The following is a 23,381-nucleotide window of genomic DNA, read 5'->3' as shown; positions in this document are numbered from 1 at the left end:
AAAGGGGAAGTAGACAATTCCTCAGGTACCCAGCCACACTCCTGAGCTTCGTAGAAGTTCATCTTGCGTACAACTCCAAAATGATAACAAAAATAACGCCTAGCATAGAACGAAACTCTTATTTGGAAGATACAATGATCACTTTGACATCCTGAATCTCCTGAGCTGCATTTGTGAGCACAAAGGTCATACAATGGCAGGACCTGTAGCACATCATAGTACGGTCACTTAATGGGAGGAAGCAGCTGCCAGTCTCGGAGCTGGTGTTTTGACATTTTTCATCCATCCACATGCAGGCATCTCTCCATTCTTCTAACCATTTTACTAGCCTTTCCATGTTCTACTAGCCCATCCATTTGTGTCTGTGAGCATTCTTGTATCCGGGCCTACACTGGATATCACAAGATATTTTTATTAAGCATTTAAGATGAATTGTAATGACAATGCTTATAGGTTTGCAAGTAGTTAGTACCTAACAAACTGAAATAATATATTTTTTTTGCTTTGTGCCCAGATGCTTAATGAAGTTGTATGTATTCAAAAGTTTTAAGCTTATGAAAAAAAAGCACTAACATTAATTTTGCTGTGGCTTAAGTAATTTTAAGTCCCGTTGCTCGTGTTTTGAATGACGAATGTATAGAGAACATACCTAAATTGGGAAACTTGGTCTGTAAATTATAAGCTTAGGTCACATGCCATTTGTTGGCCGACTGTTCCAAAGATCATATTGCAAAGCTCCATTTGCTCACTGTGCACCTTCTTCATAAATGAAGCTTTTAAAAATTGGGATGAAAGCTGCACTGTGCAAGTTTGACTACAGGGATTCTGCTGCCCTTGGCAAATGGCAAACATCCATCCTCAAAAACGTATCATCAACTGTGAATTTACTTAACAGTTTTCTGCTCCAAACAGGCTTATATTGTATTTTCTTGCCACATCTACCTTTTCTGTTGGTAACAAATAATATTAAGTTATCAATGCGATAGTACCTAACTTTGGAGAGTATTAATACACAAGTATTAAATATTAAGTCTTACAAATGCAAAGGAATATATTTAAGAAGTAGACTTGATGTAGAAGGGATTTCTGTTTTGACTGAGGATCAACAGTTTTGGTGTGAAGAGACATTACAGCAAACTCTGTTCTTGAGGTAAGGTTAAATTTCATAAAACTACAGGACTGTGTAGTGGAACGTGTAGGACACATCTGTGCTTCAGAAGATCAAGGTTCTGTATCTAGGTCTGCCATTAGCCTCCTGTTGACATTGCTGAGTGAATTATTTCCTTGACCACTCTGTATTTGCTATCTTACAAATCAGGTTGCGCTCTCCTGAAGGACTGTTATTCAGTACAGGATATACTTTTAGACCCTAACCAAGTGATGTCCTTTCCTTGGCTGTATGGAACCTGTAGACATTTTTTAAAGCTAGTTGCACTTTTTATCAAATATGACACTCAGCTTTTTATAGTATAGAAATCAGAATATTTCTTGTTTTCCTTTTCATTCTTGTTTCTTTTACTTATTTATTTATTTTTGGTCAGTAGGAAGGAGAAAAAGAAGGAGGTGCATAGGAAGAGGAAAGTACAGAACTATCCTGCCAGACCTCCTATGCTTGATATCTACAGGAAAAAGACCTGCAAAGTGGCTGGCAGTAAACCCAATCTTAAACCTGTAAAGTCAACAGTGAGTCCATCATCTGTATTTACCTGCCTGTACTATTAAAATACAGTGTTCAGGTCAGGGGGTATGGATTTCAGGGGGACTTTCACATTGATTTTTATTATTGCAAGGAAATGCAGGGAGTTACCATAGACAAAACTTATGCTTTTGTACAGTACAAGGTATAGCTGGACAAAGGGGTAAGTTTGGGGCCCCAGCTGCTACTGTAGTATCGGCTCTTAGTGAAACAAGCACTGTGATATAGAGAAACAGGGTGAGATTTTAAATAAGCTGAGAAAACAAAAACTTCAAGAACCAAAATGCTATAGACATTAAATATTTTGAATTTAAAAAAATACCTAAATTCCATTTGGAAAACTGAGAAGGCTATGTAACTTAATGTGAAAGCAATGCGAACCCTGCCAGCTTCACTGACTTCTCTGAACTCAGAACAGTTTATGCTGCTGACCTCTAGTTAAGCAGGATTTCACCTCTCATGTATTCTTTTCTGCCTTTCTCTTGTATTAGCGCAAGCCTCGTTGAAAAAAGTATTTCCAAATGAAGGATTGCAAAGTGGTTCACCTGTTTTTCTCATTTAAACAGTAATGTTTTCTCACACACACAGCCAAACAGGAAGAGTGTCTCCACCTGGCAAACATGCTTGTGCCTAGCAGTCTCACTTTTGTCAAACTTTTTATTTGTTGAATGGAAAGTGGACTGAATATACCCTAATAGTACTGTAGTGTTCACTCTGTGTTCTGAAAACCTTGAGAATACCTCACAGCAGGGTATGGGATGTGTGTCTGGGTGAAATATCTATTATCCAGCCTTTGCAAAAGGTACAAATTGCCCTTTAGAATTTTTTTTAATGAACTCACATTCAAGTTCTACCTCTCAAGAAAAATGTTTATCAGAGGACACATATCACAAAGAAAAGCAACCTGAAATTTATTATGCATAAGCACAGAAGAAAAAGCAAAGTAACATCAACTTTTTATTGATTCTTGTGTAAAACACAGTCTATAGAAAAATAGATAAGAGCATTACTAATAATTTATAATAGCCCTGTTCAGAAAGACAGCACAAATGAATTGACAAACACAGCTACAAGGAAAGTATTGCACATGGGATTTGTACTGTGCTCACTGCAAGACACTGACAGCAAGGCATGAGAAATAATATATATTGATAGAGATCATTGTTCCAGTCAGTTCAATGTATCACTTATTTTAAAGGTTGTAATCCAATTAATTTAAGCAGTATCATATAGTGACATGGTATCAGTTCTGCAACATTACTCATTACATTAATAGAAAATACTACAGGATGAACAGCCAAGAAATGAAAAACTTGTGTATAAGGAGACACAGTCTGATGCATCTACTACCACTGCATATATTAAAATATTATATCGAAAAACTCATTCTGTCTAATTTTAATGCACCTGCTATATCTAACTTCCAGAGGAAATCTTCACGTTCAGAGAAAAGCTGTTTCCTAACTATATTAACATCTGTGAAATTTATAGCCCCTTGGACACTCATTGCCTTATATCAATTAATAATTTCCCATAGTGCTAGTAGGGCAGCTTGTATAGCTAATAACATGTAGACACACACAAAGACAGAGTATTTTATAGGTAATGAATTCCAAATAAAAATACAAATATACATCATATAATGAACAGTATTGGAACAAAAAGTGGCACAAAGTCACAGTAACCTTCACCACAACCTAGAACTTGTGAAACAATTACAAAATAATGAATCTCTAACTAATTCAAGAACATGGGTACTTAATTAACTTGTACATAGTTGCTAGAGTTAATAGAATTGTAAGACACACATGGAACCTGTAATAGAACTGTATGTTAGACAATGTTAAGAAAGAATATCTTAATATCCATAGGAAACAAATAACCTGTTGCTAAATAAATAGAAGTCTCAATTTTCTCATATGATGCGTACAGTTGTGTATTACATATTAAGCACTATCTTTTTTTACTGCACAGTAATGAAGAGAAAGGAAGTTTATTTCATTATTCATTTTCCATTAGGCAGTAAGCAATTTATATAAAGCTACACAAAAATATTTTTATAACAGGCTATTCCTCAAAATATGTATTTATTCCTCTAAGTAGCTAAGAGAGCTAAATGCATTTAGTTGATTATATTTAGGCAATTGCAACTAAACTTTTAGCCTCAGATCTTTTTCCAATGAGAACTAATGTGAGTTGCTCCATAGAACTCAATGTGTTTGACCACATGAATAAAGATTCCTTATGTGACTCAGCATAGGCATGATATGATACATAATGTGTAGTAAATACAAGAGTGTCATTTTACTTTCAGAATTAACAGTGTCACATTAGCACGAACTGGTCCTTAAAGAACACTAGAAAATATTAAATCACAAGTCAACTTGTTATTCCAGTTAGAAGTAAATACGTGGCCGAATGGGAAACCATTATGAAACTTTATGTCATTTTGTAGCACAAATATTTAACAAAAATGGTTTCATATATTTGATCTAAAAATATAATCTATTTATTAATACTTTAATATTTCAACCTTTCAAGTAACTTATAAAATCAAAACACTTCTTAAATTTTCTACACACACAGAGTTTGAAAAAAAAGGAACAACACATCATTATTCTCTCCAGTCACCTTTGGCAGTTCAAAATGTAACAGTTTAAAGACTCTTGAAGAAATTTAATGATGAAATAATAACTTTTTTTGCATAGGAAAGAAGGCCAATACGTTTTCATATATACTGTCAGTGGTTACATTATAGTACAATACAGATGGACTTCAAAAGTAATTTTCAATTAGCACAGTATCTTAGTTCTGCAACACTACTGCTACTGTGCTATTATTCGCCATAGTGAATTAGATAATTGTAGGGAGCATGAATGTCAATTACCTATTCTACAGAAGTGTAGAATTACTATAAAATAATAGCATATTTATTTTTTAAATGTAATTAGATTGTCAACAGTAATGATTTCTGCCTTAAATTTGTTCAGATGTATGAAATTCTGACCTCAGTTATACCATCGTATTACAGTGATTTTTATCAGGTTTCATGCACAGGACTTGCGTAGAATATAGCGTGTATTTATCCTATTAAAATTCTCCAAGACTTCATGTATTCTGAGATATTTTTAATTATTTTATTTGAAAATTAATTTTAAAATGCTGAAGCTTTGTGTGATTATGCTCTGCAATAATGGAAGAGGAAACAGGCCAGGAAATCCAATGTAACTCTGCAAGCCTTTCAAGAAATATACAGTTTTTTTGTATTGGAAAAGTAAATTAGAGAAGTTCTAGCTGTCACTTGTTCTTCATTTTTATGTGAAAATCTCATTTGTCCTACTTTAGGCTCCTGTCCATCTCCAGAATGTTTAATAAAAGTACTGTACTTGTGAATCACCACAAGTATCACTGAAATAACAGAGGAGGGACAATAAAATTAGTATCTTGAAACTAACTGATTTGGTTTTGGAAAAAAGAAAAACCATTTTTTTTTATACTAATTTGACAGATTCATTAAACTTTTTTTTTTTGTTCTTCCCCAGCTTTTCTTTTCCTGTAAAAAACTGGGAAAGTTTCAAATTTCTAAAAAAGTTAGATGAATTTTTGGAGGAAGTAGCTATTAAATACAATACTGCAGAGGCAGCACCTGTCTCAAGGAAGTCTGAAATTAATAATTTCCAAGAGGTTATGTCAGGAGAAGCATGATAGGACATATGCCCTCTTTTTTGGAAGCATCTGCCACTCATCAGCTACTGGTGAAAGGTCTCAAAGACCTTAGCTGTTACTTTTCAAAAAAGGTGAAATAAAATGATTTTTCTCCTCCCATTTGCTTCCCCCTATAGCTCAAAAAGGAGAAAAAACTGTTTTTCAACAATTTGAAATTGAAAATCTGTGAACTGAATATGACTTTTCAAATTTCTGTTAACACATAAATTGTAGTTGATTTCTTTTTCAAAAAAGTTTTCACAAACCTCCGTTGTCAAATAGAATTCACTGACCTCTCATTTAAAGACATTAAAAAAAGTTTAAATTCTGGAGTCATGTAAATATTTTATTTTTCATCTCCAGATTTGAACATACTTAAAAGGAAAGAAAGTCCACCTGTCTCTCGAGCTGCAATAAACCCAGAAAGATACGTTTGATCTTAAGCTTGATGACTAAGTTCAGGGAATATGGATATTACAATGAAACTAAAGTTGTTGAAGATTTTTTAAATTTTGAAATGAAATTAAGAAAATCAAACATGGGCTATTTAGATTTAGGCTAGTGTAACTGAGGGCAGAATTTGATTCTAGATTCTTCTTGTTCTGTGGAGCTGCTGGTTTCATTCTAGATAGAGATAATGAGATTTACAGGACTAGTGATGTTTGAGGATGAATTCAAGCTTAAGTACTGTATATTTCTGATGTATCATACCAATGACAAATTCTTGCAAAGTAATAAATAATAACTGAATTCCAGCTAAGCAAGTCAAGAGATCCTAAATAGTGCAAATATAAATAGGAAAGATATAATTTCATGCAAATAAAGAAAATGAGGACCAGATACACATTCTGGTTCACTAAAAGAAAGGCTTTGCTAATTAAGCAGGAGTAGCCTGAAGGTATGATTTGAGTTTGGCTGTTTTGTTAGAGAAGAGTAGAACCTGCCAAAGCAGGAGGAATAAATAATTGTGAATGCTCCCACAGGAAATGCAAATGTGAAGTTTTAGAGATAAATTCATTTTTAAGTATAATAATAATAATTTTTTTCCTCAAAAACTCAGACATATTCCGGAGACACTTGTTGTAAAATTAAGACTTTTATATAAAAATAGAAGATTGGATCTGCACAAAAAGATACTAATAATTTAAGACAGACTGTGAGAAATTAATATATAGTAACTGAAACTCCAGTGCAGAAACACAGAGAACATGAGTACTGTGATGCTTCCCTGTTGTACCAACATACTGGAAGTTTCACAGTGAAAATGTATTTTTTATTGTTGCAGAATTCTCAGTTTTTTTGTTTGTTCCAAAATATTTCCTGATATTTCAAAATAATTCTAAAATACCAGTTGCTTGCACACATATCTTCAAGTCTTTCTATATATGCATAACACTGTTTCGAATTTTCATTATATAATGTATGGAAATAAAGAGATGCCAAAGGTCTAAAATCCTATGCAGTACTTTGAAAAAAAGACCCTGTTAGTACAATACCATTTGCCTCAAGGTGTACAATTACACAATTGAAACTGATTTTGCATATTCAAATCATGGAATGGTGTAAAAACACACACAAATACTCTGTACATGTGCAATACATCATTACAGTTGTTTCAAAACCTGATTATATTAACATGCTAATCTATATTCCGAACTCACTAACCCAGAAATTTGGTTTTAATAAAAGAAACATTGCCCAGAAAATGTGGTATTTATAAATAGCATTCTGACACATATGCTTTAAGTCAAAGAAATATCTGGAATGTGTGGTTACAATAAAATATGTTGTGATATAACTGTGCAAAAGAGCATTAAAAAATTCTGATTTCATAATCATCTGTGCTCTGTAATTCAAACCAAAAATATTTTTGTAGTTATCCAAAGTAGTAGTCTTCTAGTTATAAATTTCTTATAGTTGGGTTGAGGGCTTGTACTATATGCCAAGCAAGTCCACAGTGACTTTATTTATACTTCAACTAAACTGAAAATAAAAATTAATGACACCCCTCACCCCCCTTTCTGCCCTAAACACCTACAACAGTGCTAATAAATATTAGGCTATCATCACATCACAGTTATCCTTTCTGGGGAGAGATGTGGAACAGACCCACTTGCTTCTTCTGTAACATGGCTTTTCTCCCATCCTCTTCGAATTCTCCTCAGTTTCCTACTTACACATGGCAAAAGTAAAATGATCTTACCTAGAATTACTATAGAGGGCAGGACAAGGGCAAGAACAAAATTTGGTGGTGTATAAAACCTGTAATATTCTTCTTCGAAAGCTCTTGTCCACCCATAAATCAGTACATGGAAAGTACTTATGAGAAGAGCAATGTATCCAAGTGTAGACTGGAAAAAGAGAAAACAGGGAAAAAGAAGAGATAATAATACTTGGCCTTTCATTCAACATCTCTAACTCATTATTTTAACATTTCTGTTGGACATCATGTTAAAATCTCTTGCCTATACACTATTTTAAATTAGCAAGATGTGGTTTTCATTTCACATGTTCTGAAAACTGTGGACTGATTTACAGCATATCTCTGCTAGCATCTATAAGCCTTGATCAAAGCTGAAATGAAGATTATGTTTGCCCAAATTCTAAGGAACAATCCCAGTGAAGCTACTGGAACATCAGTTGTGATTGGAAACTAATTAAATTCCCTGTTTCTTAACTATAAGCGTAGATCACTTCCAAGATTCATGAAGAGATCTGGGCCTAACACTCCAGATTTTTATTACTTTGAGATGTGCAGTTTGCTTCTTCCATGCAATGACCTACATCCACTTGTTTGAAATTAGCATAAACCATCCCTTGCCTTTCTCTGTCAACTTGCCTACTGCTTAACAGAAATATCTGGACTGCAGGACTTGGGCATAAGGGCACAAGGCAATGATGCAGTTAATCTTATACAGGCCGTGTCGGATAAAACATGAAGTAAGGTTCCCACATCACCCAGCAAAGCACCTCTTATCACCTCTTATCTAGATCCCACCACAGAAAGTAGTGCTAAGAGGGGCCATTCAGTGCTTCTGTCAATCTGCCCTTTTAAGAACCCTGTAGTTGTATTGTTCTGCAGACTTGAGTTCAATGTCTTAACCTTGACTTTCCTAACTGTGGTAAAAAAGACTACTATGCTTTAGATTCTGATGGTGATCAAATGAAGAAAAACTTTTTGACCAAAACTCATGTAATGACTAACTTTGTTGGGAAACATTTGTAGAAAATCATCAAAACAGAGAATTAATTTTAAGAAAAGCAACTGGCTACCAAGATTTGGTTTAATTCCAGTAAAGAGAGAAGTAAAGAAGAACGCAGCCTAATGGCCTATAATAGTGAAAGAATTAATACTTTGTACTTCAAGATTAACTAGTTTCTAGAGAAAGGAGAATGTCTGAGCTAACACCATTTGTAAGGATTGACAGATATAATGGTATAAAAAGGAAAACACTTCTGTTAATTAACTTGCCAATATTTATGGATTTTTTTGCCAATGGTTTCAGAGCCATGCTGGAATGTTTTAGGTATCTGTACCCTTTTTAAAAAAGAACAATTTGCTCCCAAAATATTCCATAAGAAACAACAATCAGACAGCTACTTGCGGATAACAGGCTGCCCAGGGTGGTGGTTGAGTCACCATCCATGGAAGTGTTTAAAAGACGGGTGGATGAGGTGCTGAGGGGCATGGTTTAGTGGTTGATAGGAGTGGTTGGACTTGATGATCCTGGGGGTCTTTTCCAACCTAGTGATTCTGTGATTCTGTGACAAGAAAATGGCATATGCAGTATCTGTATGAAGTTCTGGTAAGAAATTTGGACAGTAAACAATAGTATCAAACCTAGTGTTTGAATACTGCAAATTTTTGCTGGTATGACTGTACTGAATTCACTCCTGTTATATCACTGCTAGTAGGGAAAAGGGAGCAAGTGAATCATATCCCTCACTTCTTCCTGAGGCTCACTGAGGAGAACCAGAAAAATTCTTGAAAAAGAAACAAGGAAATGTTATACAGACTCTTCCTAGATTTATTTTTAATTTAATTCTTATTTAAATTCCATCTGCAAACTACAGTTTTGAGACATCTATATATGTCTTTCTATTTAATGGTCAAAATGGAAGCTAAAAATACAGCAGTATGTTTATCAATACAGTTTGAACTAACAGCACATGGACAAGAAAAACATACGATGTACCTCTATTAAGGTACATGGTTAAGTGGTTAAGGGCATGGTTTAGTGTTTGATAGGAATGGTTGGACTCGATGATCCGGTGGGTCTCTTCCAACCTGGTGATTCTATGATTCTAAGGTCTTTTTTTGCCCAGGGGAAAGTTGCCGTATGCTTCTTTGAAGTGCTGGTAGGGCATGTACTAGTATGTACTGGACCATTTCAACTACTCATCTAAAAATCTGACAACAAAGACACTCCTGTCAGAGCATCTGTCAGCTAATGATGGTATTTTCTTCTACTAGGCCCTTAATTGCCATATTTCTGTGCTGCAGTTTTGCCAGTAATTGCATTGCTTAGCTAGAAGGAGGATCTCCTCCACACAACTTAGCATTCTGCAGATTTTGGTTTGTTTAGTCAGGGCATATCTACACTAGAAAGTTCCATCAAGAGCATTTATCCCAGCTTGCAGCTACTGACAACTTTTCCAGAAGTACAAGTTGCTTTTGCTACTTAAGTAAAACTCCACTGCAGGAGACTGTGTTTGTTATAAAGACTTCATTTTTCTGTATCTGCAAATGTTCAAAGACTACAGTAGTAAAATGAGGAAACTGAGAACTTGCTGAAGCAGGCTTGGGCAAAAAGACATCACTTAGTGCAGGAAAGGGCACTGCTGGGCAGCTGAACAGTAAAAATAAAGTTGGTAGCTGTGGATCATACTACAAATCATGGCCATCGGTAGTGTCTGAAACCCATACTCCAGTTGACCACCCCTGTGGACGCTAACATGAGAGATGCTTCAATTATTGAAAAAGAAATCTTGATTGTGCTGTGGGATTGTAGTTTAACAACTGCTAGAAAGCAATCTGTTTAATACTGGAAAGGTAGGAGAGCTGCCATCCTTCTGGTGTGCAAGGTTATATTCTTCTGCGTAAGTTTATGACTGGACAACATGGAGGAAGAAATACAGGGACTAAAGACAGTGGATTTCCTGAAACGTAGTTATGCTTCAGATAGAATATACATATTGCATTTCTGTCATCCTTTCCTGGCTACTTAAGACACAAAAAGAAAGGTATGAATATGTCTGTGAGAACTGGAAGATCACTTACACTGATGTACCACAAAAAAAGCCAGCGGAGGCACAGAATGGTACCATCTTTAAGAGCAGAGGACTTTTCAAAGCAGCAAGAAGGGACATTTTCCTTCAGCAGTAAATTAAAATCAGTGAGTGAGTAACAATATCAGTTGTAAGCTGGGAAAAGTGGAAGATGATCTTTGGTTGCTTTGCTTCCTTATTTCCCAGAATACTGTGTTTCCTGCAAGCTGAGTAATAGATCAGCACATTTCCTATGGACTCACCAATCTATTAACTTTTCTCTAAGTCTTCCGTGTTTTGTTTCTTGTCCTTCCTGATCAAAGTCAGGTTTTTAGCCAATGTGGGAGATTCCCAGCCAAGGCCACTGATAAACTGAACAAAACAGCATTGCTTAGGCAGAAAAAACTGTTAAGAGGAGTGGAAAAGATGCAGGAGAAAAATCACTGAAATGTTAACCGTACATTTGTAGTGAGACAGATCTGCTTCAGGAATTTCTGCCTTCACAATGGCCAAGTAGTTCCAAGCAATTTGTATATACAAAAGGTATTTTCCAAAGCCTCCATTTATGCAAGCTCTACTTCAGATCCCCCCTGTAGCAGGATATTGCTAAACTTATAAATGGTAGCAATTCTGACTGGAATCTTATGCATAAAATTGCTAAATACTCAGGCCTCATTCTTCTTTACTCTGGGGGGTAAGCATCCTGTTCTTGTGGGAGAATCAAGGCAGGGCAGCCCTCCCTCAAAGTGTGTGTGCTCAAGAAAAGTTTTAGTAACAGTCTCCAAAAAACTTCAGGATTGTGCTAGTAGAAAAAAGGAAGGTCTACAAAAAGATCAGTTTTCTACTACACCGATGGCAGATTCACACTGATTTTTGCTCAGAAACATAAGGCTGAGCTTTCAAAGCCAGTTTGCTCTGTCTGTCGCCACTTTGAGTCGCTTTGGACTTGAACTCTTAGACTGGAAAACAAAGGCAGTAATAATTTATGCTCATTATACCTTTACCGTTTTACATCCTTCAGAAGAGTGAAAGACCTGGTGCAGCACTGCTTGCAGACAGCATTCTCCATTCTGTGCATTTTATGTGAATACTCAAGGACTGGTTACGATAAATGTTTTTTTCTATTTGCAGTGTGTTGGTTTAGGCTAGTTATTCTCCCTCCTCTGGCAAAATATGAATTCTTTATTTCTTACCCATGTCTACCTTTTTTTCCTTATTCAAATATGTTTAGAAGATAAAAAGAAGAGTACTGATGTGGCATCTAAGAAAAGATTAACTGGTTTATCAGCCCCAGCTTCTTCCCTGCTTCTTTCCTCAGTAACTTCCAACTCTGGGTTATGTTAAAATGCCTGCAAAGTTTCATGCTAAGCTTCTGTTATCTAAGACCTGCTACTGAGCAAACTGTTCCTCACTGACTGGTTCTGTGTTTTCTCCATTTGGATGTTCTGAGTGTTTTTCTCTGAATCATGATGAAGTAATCAGATACTTGTTTTGTACAGTGGTCAGCTCTGTTCTGCAGCAACTTCAAGTTTTCTTCTGCTTTCTTAGCTCCTGGTAGGGCTGACATAGTAACTTCCTTTTGCTTTACTATTCAACCTCCTCATATCTCACTTTGCTCATAATCATATTTTGAAGGAATAAGCAGAGCTTGCACTGCTTCTCCTCTCAAAGTTCTTTTCCCTTGATCAAGCAGGCTGGCTTTTTTGGGGCTGTATTGTGAAACCAGACTAGGTAAGAAGAAGGTATCTCCAAAATAATTTGGGATATCAAAGACAGCAATGATTTCTGGGCAAAACCATTCACAACAGGGAGTTCTTTACAGTATTAGCAAGACTGTGTTTAGGAAGGTCTGTTTGAACCACTGTAGGTAGCGAAGATGCTGCTCAGAGCTTTTACCACTGGAACAAGGCTAAGAATTACTCTGTACTGTATACATTAATGACTTGTTAATCCTTAACTCAGATTTTCCTAGCAGAGCTCAAGACTGAGTGTGTTTTACTCGTAAAACTCTATAGAGAGGGCAGATCCTTATTTTGTTGAAGCTGTATTTATTAAGATGAGCAATCAATAGTATGTTGTTCTCAGTGGGAAGCGCTGAGGTGAGAAACTGAGTGTGCTGACTAACTGATTCTTCATCTGTCAGACGCAAAACAAATTCAGCAACTGTTTTGGCAAATTCTGCGATTGAGGTCTAAAGCTAGAGACATATCGCTTTTCCTAGCTGAAAAAAGAGCAGCACTGAGATGATGGGCTAATAGTTCCAGTGTATGTCCCCCTGACTTAGAGAAGATTGAGAAAATTAAGTTCAAATATGCATTACATTGCACTTCAGTTGAAGAAAATGTAAAAGCCAGTAAGTATTACGATGTTTTATCTGTTCTACTTGTGTACTGGGTACTATGAAGCTTATGCAGAAATGCAGACTTCTTTTACTTTAGTGAGTGATCACTGAAAGTCTGTTCTCCGACTGAATAAAGCATGAGGACTGCTTTGAAGGACAAGTAAGTTAATGAAGAACAATTTACATGCTGAGAAGTAGTTAATGACAAAGTAAAGTACTTTTAATGATCATTAACTTTAGGAAATTTTTAGTTGTTTAATATTTTTTGTGGTTAAAAATTGCAAATGATCATAATTAATTACCAATCCCAGTTCTCTTCAGTATGTAATGTTATATCAACTGCAGCATATCTCCAAAGCAAACAATTTGTTCCCAATCAAATTTCTCAAAATCTGACAGATGATTCATTGAATTCAACGGTTATTTAAATCTGAAGTATTTTGACTTGATTTACAGTTGAAATAACTGCAGTAAATAAGGCAATTAAAAATACTCTTGTATACACATCATTATGTGACTATTGTGTGGGTTTTGACTCAGTCATGCAAGCCTGAAATTTGGAAATTTGAGAAAGGAAAAACATGACACAGATGCTGGGTTTGTGGCTGGAAGTCATTGCTAGATAAAAGCATCACACCACTCCAGAAAGAATACATATTTTTCCCTTTTGTGCTAGCATTTTACATCACCTAACAGCAGTACTGTTGTCCCTGCATAGAGAACTCTGGATGGCAGGGATGTTGTAACTATAAAAAGTGCATATTTACTCCCTCTGAAGGCTCAAAACCATGAAAAAGGATAAACAGTTCTGTCAGGGGAACTCTAGTTTGAAAACTGTTTTGGCAAACTTTTTGTAGGCCTACCTGGAGCGTTCCACCAATGGAAGCCCTAGGGGAAAGGAAGATATTACTTTATAGACGAAAGACCTCTGACAACTACAGCTAAAGAAGTGTTTCACATCACTCCCTTTAAAATGTCTGTAAATTATAAAGCACAACTTAAGCCATGAACTGTACACTCAGTGACTGTCTTCTGAAGGTAGGAATTTGTAAACAGTGACAGGACTAAGAATTAGGCAATATTATGACAGTGGCTATGTTGAAAGAACTTTAATCAGAAAAGACTGAGTTAAGACTACGGTAATGAATCCAAAGTCAGAGAAAAAACCTAAAACATAGCAAAATCTAAAACTGCGTGTACACAGAAATTTACCACTGACTGAATCCTAATAAAAATCCATATCACTGACTGCTACCCAAAACTAATGGCAATTTTGTTTGGAAGCAAGCATTAAGTTGTTTACTAAAGCCTGTGTTCCTCAGTATTTTATACTGGTTGTAAATATGTATCTCAGGAAGCAAGGCAGCAGAAGGTATGTCAGGACCTGGAAAAGCCTCTGCTTTTAGTAAACAAAACTTCATATTTTACTAATGGGTATTTTCAGCTAATGGGAATAACACAGTTGAGAGCTGTGTTAATTCCCACACAGTGGAAGGGAAGTAAAACTGAATCAATGACACCATGGCTGTCAGAGGGCTGTGCAATAAAAATCCTGCAGAACAAATTAAGTCTTCAATTTTAACAGCGTGTGCATATACATATAGTAGCATCTTGGCAGTATCATTGCCTCTAGCAAGTTTGTCCAAATTTATCTAATTTGAATTTAGCAAAATATTCTAATGGAACAGGAATAGATTAGTGCTAATTTGGCCTTAGCCATGCCGTTTCTTTAAGATCAAGAAGTGTAAAATGCAAATTCCTATTCTAACACTCATGAAATGCTTAATGTGCCACTATGGTAATATATCTGCCAAATAAGGATATGTTGCTTTTATTAACTTAACAGAGAGAGGGAAAAAAAGCTCTCATGATGTTGCTAAGTGCTGTTGCTCATCATCATCATCATCATTAAGGAACTGTTGCTACTAACCAAACCCTCTTATTTAAAAAGTAACATACCTGAATAAAACTGAACTCCCTCCAGTTTAAGGCACTGTTTACTGAAGGGATGGAAGTTACTGCCAGCAAAGAAAGCAATCCAAGACTCATTATTCCAAAGGAGATATACATTTCAATTCGCCACACTTCTTCCTCATTCCAAGAATTTTCAACATTTGCATGAACCTGATAAAAGAGCAGAAAGGAAGCACTTTATTTTACAGAATATTTTAAATGACAGTAGCTATTTTGCTGAGTAAAGGTCTACAGTCACAGGACGACTATAAAATGCTGTCAAATATTTCAGAGGTTTCCTCATGTCTTGGAGAAAAACAATTATTTCCTTACTGCTGGTACTTGCTCTAGCTAGTTTAAAAATATGTTGAACGGGGAAATTTACATGAGTTGTTAGAAGAAAATGTAACATTATATACTATTTATAACAACTGTTATAAAACCAGATGAATCTGCATATTCCTATATACTGTAGAGAAGTAGCTCTTAAATTCTGTAACATAAATTGGATAAATTGCAATTTGTTTTTAGTTTGTTACATTTAGACATTATTTACTTTAGCATAATTTCCTGGTTTTACTTCACCTTCCTATGCTGAGTCCAAGTTATTTTGCCTCTTTCACTGTTAATATCAGATTCACCCAAGATTGTTCTGGTTGGAGAGCTTTAACACAAAAAAAGGGAACAGCTCAGGTCTTTAACAGCTAAGCTGTTGGGATATTCAATTATTTTTCAGCTTTCAGGTGAACTATTGTGATACAGCGTGTCTGAAAGAGGTTCACTAGAAATACTAGCAAGTCAGAGTTCTGCAATATTATGTAAATCAATATAATTTCTAAGTAAAGGTATCAGTGGGTCCTTTACTAAATGTGAACAATTACAGTTTCTTGCTGCCTTTTTTTGGTTTTGCTCTTCCTGCCTTTCTCTTAAGCTAAATTTTTCATTCTAGCCCTTTTGCGAACCCAATCTCTGTTAATTTGTTCCATTTGATTTGATTTCCTTTATTTGCTTTTCTTTCTGTTCCATCATGTCTCTTTCCTGCAGATGTTGTGCTGAATGGCAATGCTGCTTTTCTGGCAATGCTGGCTTTCCACCACTTTAAAGGTGACAATAAGGTACCTCACTGACAGACAGGAGCATCAGACCCTCTTCTAAAGGGTGACAGATTTGACAGAGATTCTTTCAGGGTTATGCAAGAACAATTGCTTCTGGGAAATCTGACTCAATTTCTACCGCCAGTGATGGATGAAGTTCACAGAATTTCTAATGAGTAAAATATTTTTACCATTGGTCCAAAATGTTACAAAGTAACAGCAATTTCATTCTGTAGACATAGAACTATCTCTGAGCATTATTGCAGCACCTACCCTTATATTTTTTTCACACTTGTAAATGCACTTATGATATACATATTTCCCCCATATGTTAAGTATACATAGAGAGGAACACACCTCAGCAGCTCAGAAGTTTCCTGTTGTTGCTTTTCTCCTCTCTATCCTGCGTTCTCCTTGTGTATATCACTATCAGGGATTTAAGTAGGACACATCCTTGACTCCCTCTGCCAAGCAAACTTGACTGCAACTTGACCCACAAGGTCTCCCTACTTACTCAGCACTAGCTATACGTAAGATTACCCATAATATTCTCTGCAGAAAACAGGCGAACAGATTAATATAGATTCATGAGCCATATGCACACAGCCAAGGCATTTTTGCCTTACTGAACTGAAGATTGACTTACCTGTTGATATGCCATATTGAGGAACAAGTATCGCTCCGATCTCCTCATAGGTAAGCAGAGGCTGTATGCCACGTGCACTGTTGCGAAGAAAAAACTCAGCAGTCCAAGCTGCTTTCGACACTGGAGCCAGCTGTCCAGCCAAGGTGGAAATCGCCTATACTTAGTTCCATAGTAAAGCTGATAAGCAGCTGCAATAAGTCCTGATAAGTACACTAGAGAAAGTAAAGTGATAGCAACAATTGGTAGAGTCTTGTTCACAATCTCAATGGGGATCTTATAAAAGTCACTCTGCTGATTTCTCACGTATGGATGGATTACATCTCTGATGAAGGAATAGATGAAGAAAAACGTTGCCAGGCTAATGGCAATCAGTACAGGCCCCTTCCACAATGTGAACAGTCGCAGAGGTAAGTTTTCAATCTCCCTTGAAGATGACAATGCCCCCAAATCAATAGGAATAAAACTGAGCTGACGGGCAAGCTCAATGACTTGATGGCGAGCCTGAACATGGTTACTGCATATATAAACCTGTTGGGAAAATCAAGTGAATCGTCTGTAGGCAAAGACAGAGCCTTAAAGGTAAAAAAAAACCAAAAACCAAAACCAAACCCACAAAAACCCCTTAAGGGCCTCCAGGACAAAACCACAGCACTACCGCTAAAACTGTACACTGTTATCCCAGCTTTTATTACTAAGCTGAGAGTGCAACCATATACATATCCAGCCAAAGTGAAAATATGCACACCGACTTAGCAACAGAGTAACCAATGCAAAATTGGCTTTTTACTGGAATTAATAGTGAGCTGATTGTGGGATGCCCTGGTAATCTGCATGCTGAACACTCCCCCACTGAAATGTCTACAGGACTGCACTGAACTTGAAACAATGGCAAAAGCATTTCAGAAAATCATGTGTCTCTCAAAAATACAGTAATCTTGAATGATGACCCTAAAACTGTTGTAGCATGAACAGAACACAAAGCAGAGAACTGTGTAATCTCTCTATGTATTATGCTTAATTTCACAATCCAGATTTCTACAGAAATTGAATGTTTAATAGAAAAGACAAAAACTAGCATCCAAAGAAGAACTCCTTCTAAAGGCCAGTTTATTACAGACTGAAAGAAATGCACTGCTACAAAGTAAAGCTCCTTTAAAATTTAGTGATCTATAGTCTGCCCAATACTGCTGATCATCTGCATTAGAGCAAACATGATCAGTCATTAATTACTTTTAGAGCAGTGCTATTCTGAAAGGGTATAAAAATAGAATAGTGAGGTTATTTTTAAAATTATGCTAATTCTGTATAAATTGTATTCCATTTAAAATGAAGTGCCAGAAAACTCAATTTAGCCTCCAGCAGTCATGTTACACCAGTAATTTCTCATGTGTTTCTCAGAGTCCACAAAGCTACGGAGGACTGGGTTCTTGCATAGGCATAAATCTATTGTATCACTTCAGCAAAGCGTGAAAAACATAAAGCAGCCTTTTCCATATACAGGACGGATTTGGAGAACATACTGGAAAGGAATTTGAACATGATGTTCCCAAGCAGTCCTGGATCAAATGAATGATCACTCAGAAACATATGTGCCTCCTTCTGTTTACTTGTATTTGCGATCTAAAGTTATCTAAAGGCTAGATTTCTTTCCTTCTCCTTGCTGTTACATCGTATGCAGGCATATTTAGAACAGTTGACTCCTGAGCCCTGGAATCAGGACCTCAGATTTCTGCGCACCTCTTTTAATAGGTCACCCCATATAAACCAATATTGAAACTAAAATACACCGAGAAAGACTTCCTCTATCCTTGCACGGAGTACAAGGATAAAAATTAACATATTTCCTTAACTCCTCTCCTCTACCTATAGTCACCTATACGTCAGCTGTCTAGTCTAAGCTAGAATCCACAATGCTTCTGCAATCTTTAATGATAAAGAGATTCCAAGGGGACAATTTGGACCATTTACTCTTATGCCTTACAGTGGATGAACTAGGCTCTGGAAGTTTTATTGGCTACTGAAACTTAAAGGGCCGATATTTTAGGTACATTAAATCAGTCCGGATGAATCCCATGAGTTCTGGCTTACATTCAGTTCCTGTCATTTTCATATTACAAACAAGTTAAATTAATATAAATATAACATTTACCTGTCTGCTGGCATCCTTTGGTCCTAACTGTAGTGACCAAGCTGAAACAACATTGAATCCTTTGACTACCAGGGAATCTGGGAAAAGTGATGCCAAATACTCTGCATTGGAATCTGGATACTGGTCTACTCTTGTATTATTGCTGACATCTATGAGAATTTTACCAGCAAGTAAATGCTTAAGGTCCCACAAAGAGGCATAATGTTCTCTGTGTATGGCTACAAAAATGATGTTTGTTTTTGCTACTGCATCTTCATGGTGAGTGACATCAACCACATGGGGAAAGAACTCAGCAGCAAGTTTAGGAGTTCTGCTTCCTATGACCACATGGTATCCACACCTGATAAGCCTAATTGTCAATGACTTAGCGAAGTCTCCACTTCCAATGATGCCTATTTTGATCTTACTGGCATCCTTGACACCATTGGCAACATTTGGTAGAAAAGTTTCATTGACGTTCTTAGGACTTCCCATCATAGAGATTGATTCCATGCTTCCAAGACACGAAATCTACAACTATTTCTTCTGAAAAGAAAAAAGAAAAAAGAGAGAAAGCAACAGAAAGAAAAATGAAGCATTATACAATTTTACAAGATATCAGAATCTATAAATATCTCTGGGAGCAAAATATAGTGTTGTAAATTTCATGTTAGTGCCATACCCTGGGCTGCATCAAAAGGAGTGTGGTCAGCAGGTCAAGAGAGGTGATTCTGCCCCTCTACTCCCCTGTGGTGAGACCCCACCTGGAGTACTGCACTCAGTTCTGGAGCCCTCAGTACAGGAAAGACACGGACGTGCTGGAGCAAGCCCAGAGGAGGGCTGCAAAAGTGATGAGAGGAATGAAATACCTCTCCTATAAAGACAGGCTCAGAGAGTTGGGGTTGTTCAGCCTGAAGAAGAGAAGGCTCCAGGGAGACCTTCTTGTGGCCTTTTAGTACTTAAAGGGGGCCGATGTGCTAGGACAAGAGGTAATAGTTTTAAACTAAAAGAGGGTAGATTTAGACTAGATATAAGGAAGAAACTTTTTATTATGAGGATGGTAAAACACTGTAACAAGTTTCCCAGAGAGGTGGTAGATGCCCCATCCCTGGAAACATTCAAGGTCAGGTTGGATGGGGCCCTGAGCAACCTAATCCAGTTGAAGATGTTACTGCTCACTGCAGGGGTGTTGGATGAGATGACCTTTAAAATTCCCTTCCAACCCGAACTGTTCTATGATTCTATTTTATATTTTCTCTTTAACGAAGTATATGCTAATCAATTTGATCTTGCAATGTGTCACTGATACAAAGATAAACATAAAATACTTTAAATACTTCAATAATACACTTGCAGAAGTAAATTATATTATTTCTGTCTTCTCCTATTCCCTATCTTCTACTGCTCCAGAATATGTGGCCACAGGACAACCTTGTGCTCCTGAAACTAATGGACAATGGAATAATGAGAAGAAACACACAGGAAAACTGGCTAACTGTGGAAAATACTAGAAAGCAGAGGTGGCTGGCCTGTAGCTGGCATAAGGGCAGTAAGTTAACGAAAACTGAATTCCATTAAAAGCTTATGCAAGTTATTATCATGGCATCCTATATTGGCCAGGAATGAAGGGATGCAAAAGCCTTAAAGCTGCAAATGTTATGGTTGCCAGCATGACTGAGACATTCGTTTGACACAGTCACCTGTTAGCCTGGGAAATGGGTGGCATATGTAGATCCAATGGCAAAGAACAACGGAAACTTGTCAATGCCTGTTCATGAGATCACTAGTAACATTGCTAGGTCAGACTACTAGTTTTGGCCATGGATGTATACGGATTAACTGGGTACAAGGGTAAAGGATTCAAGGCCATGGATCACAAATATGCCTAACAATTTTTCTCACTAGACAGAGAAGAGACAAACACATAGGACAGCATTCCAGGAAAAGCTAATGGCAGGAACAGATCGATTTCATGCAATAATAAAGGGGAAGAGATTTTTATGACTCAAATGCAGTGTAGTAAGGGAGGCTTTGAAGAAGAACAGAGGCTTAGGCTCACAGAAAATTAAAAGAAATACTGCTGTAGCTTTAGAGAGATGAGGTCACAGAACAGCAGTAAAGCTGTAACAAAGACAAAAAGAGATAAAAAAAACCCAAGACAACCCCAGGAGGAAAGTCTTCACATGACACCACAGTTATGGCATGAGTAGTTCTGCACTGTAGAACAGGAAGGAGTTCTGAAAATGAAGGAAGCGAAGTGGAAAAGCAGGCTAAGAAGCAGCAAAGAGAAACTAGGAGGTTGCTGTCTTGGAAGCAATCAGTAACAGACCAAAGAAAGTGGGAGCTGAATGAACCTCTTCCTGAGACACCATCCAAGAGCTGATATGATGGTAACTAATCACCAGTGGGGCACTTTACTCAGCCATCAGCTGGGAATACAGTATGTGTGGTGAACAACCTCTCACAATTAAATGTAACTTTGTGTTTCAGAAACAGGAGGAACCTACTAGAAGAATGGGCACTTGAAATTTCAACTTTGACTAGAGAAGAACTCACTGAGACTCTAAAGATGGAAAGCAATATGTAAAAGTGACCACAAAATCAGTATTCTAAGAAAAGATTCTAATGGTGACTCTTTCTGACAGAGATAAAAATCATGTAAATTTTTGTGCATGCACTGAAAAATCATTGACTTCTTCCTTAGCACATGACCTGAAATGTATTTGCACATGACCAAAATACTAGTATTTCCTGTACCACGATGGGTTCACATCCAGGAACATAATGAGAAAAGCTCTATTTTGATCTGGTAAGAGATATACATAAAACTGGATATGCCAGAATATGTATGCTTTCACCATGCGATTACTGAGGCCTGTTTCAGTTCACGCCGTGTGATGTGAAGGTGCTGCAAAACTCTGAGATGGAAAAGGAACCATCATAAGCAAATGGAAATTTCAGTTTTTGTCCAAAGGATCCCCTGGACAGTGGGCATCAAAGATTTAGAGATCATGAAGATCAGCTCTGGTGAGCTGAATTTGGCCCACTGGCCAAAGTTTTTCACTGCCTGTTCTAACGAAAGTATAGTGTGATGTACAGAATAAAGCTAAGAGACTTGATAAAAAGACTCAGGGAACAGACAGACTTGACTCGGGTAAATAATCTAAGAAATGGAAGAGATCAGAAAGCTGGCAGCTACTGAAAGGGACTATATTAAACACACAATAGCAATTCTGAAGAAAGAGGGTGTGTGAGATTGTTTTAACTACACTGGGAGAGCTTTAAACACGTGAAAAATCACACTAGAAGTGAAAAAAAAGGGCTAAGGAACAGTATACAGAGACAGTGCTGTTGTGTAGGGATAAAATCAGAACACCAATATTACAGAGATGAGTTTTAACTAGTGAAGAACATTAAGGGTAACAAGCAATGGTTGCATAAATACAATAAAAGAGAGAAGGCAAGCTTTAATACTTAAGAGGAAGAGGAGCAAATTATTGGTGACATAAAATAGGACAAAGTGTGATATGTCGTCTTTATTTCAGCCTTCAGCAGAGAGGTTAATTGTGAATAGGTATTCACTGAAATTCCTTTTACAGGGAGACAGAAAGTGAGGTCATAGGGCAAAAAGGCAAGTTAAGAGCAAACGATGAAGTTAAATACAACAATTTTATAGTCAGCAGATACTTATGAAGTCCACCCTTGATGGACTTCATGCTGGTCAAAGCGATGTCTCAGGATCTCGGAGGACAAGACAGGCAGACTAGCACATACCTCTAGAAGAGAGGAGCAAGGAAAGCAAAGAGCTGTTAGCCTAACTTCAGTCTCTGCAGAGATTTTACACCCAGTTATTGAGCAATCAATTTGTAAATCGTTAAGATGGGCAGCTGACGATAAGAAGTAGCTAAGGCGAGTTGGTCGGGAACCCACTGCAACAGAACAAACCTTCTTTTACAAAGCGTTTGGCTTCACAGATACAAAAATCCAAACAGTAGAAGTGACATAAATTTGACATTTACCCTTAGATAAGTCAGGAAAACACCGCAGAGCTATGTCAGCCAGAAGGTTACACGGACGTGAAAAGCTGCTCTTGGAAAAATAACCCCTAGAGGAGAAGAAGGAGCGAAGGGAAAGCCGAGCAGGCAACGCGTCCGCGACCCCGGCGGCCACTTACGGGGGGCGGGCGGCGCGGGGCGGGCGGCGTCCCCGGAGCAGCTCGGCGGCGCCCAGGTCCTGGCCGGCATCTCCGCTGCAACGACAACGCCGGCCGTGACGGGAACGGCGGCCCCGCCGGGAGGGAGCCGCGAGAGCCCGGCGGGGATGGGGACCGGCGGGGATGGAACCGGGAGAGCCCGGAGGGGATGGGGACCGGCGGGGATGGAGCCGGGAGAGCCCGGAGGGGATGGGGACCGGCGGGGATGGAGCCGGGGATGGAGCCCGGCGGCGATGGAGCCCGGCGGGGATGGAACCGGGGATGGAGCCCGGCGGGGATGGAACCGGGCATGGAGCCCGACGGGGATGAAGCCCTGCGGGGATGGGGCCCGCTGCCG

At 37.6% G+C, this 23,381-nt stretch overlaps 1 protein-coding gene across 2 annotated transcripts; it reads right to left on the bottom strand.

The window, feature by feature from the left end:
- Positions 1–250: 250 nt before the first annotated feature.
- Positions 251–22,946, bottom strand: STEAP2 (STEAP2 metalloreductase). 2 transcript variants are annotated; one of them, XM_069859604.1, is made up of 6 exons: positions 22,851–22,946; positions 18,853–19,377; positions 16,704–17,231; positions 14,970–15,134; positions 7,605–7,752; positions 251–391 (listed from the first exon to the last, which is right to left on the bottom strand). In XM_069859604.1, exons 2-6 carry the CDS (start codon positions 19,342–19,344, stop codon positions 387–389), a joined length of 1,338 nt encoding a protein of 445 aa, XP_069715705.1. In that variant the 5' UTR covers positions 19,345–19,377; positions 22,851–22,946; the 3' UTR covers positions 251–386. The 2 variants fall into 2 exon arrangements, with proteins under 2 accessions (XP_069715705.1, XP_069715704.1); XM_069859603.1 differs by lacking the exon at positions 251–391 and having other exon boundaries at positions 2,006–7,752.
- Between the last annotated feature and the right edge of the window lie 435 nt (positions 22,947–23,381).

This window comes from Phaenicophaeus curvirostris, chromosome 6 (genome assembly GCF_032191515.1).
Source record: "Phaenicophaeus curvirostris isolate KB17595 chromosome 6, BPBGC_Pcur_1.0, whole genome shotgun sequence".
Classification (NCBI taxonomy): Eukaryota; Metazoa; Chordata; class Aves; order Cuculiformes; family Cuculidae; genus Phaenicophaeus; species Phaenicophaeus curvirostris.
The sequence above is the reverse complement of the archived record's forward strand: the minus strand, read 5'-3'. Positions and strand labels throughout refer to the sequence as shown.

Coding starts and splice junctions, on each gene's coding strand:
- STEAP2 (XM_069859603.1), bottom strand. CDS start 19,344: ATGGAATCAATCTCTATGATGGGAAGTCCTAAGAACGTCAATGAAACT. Junction 17,232..18,852: donor CAAAGGATGCCAGCAGACAG/GTAAATGTTATA, acceptor TTTTCCCAACAG/GTTTATATATGCAGTAACCA. Junction 7,753..14,969: donor GGGAGTTCAGTTTTATTCAG/GTATGTTACTTT, acceptor CTCTTTTTCCAG/TCTACACTTGGATACATTGC.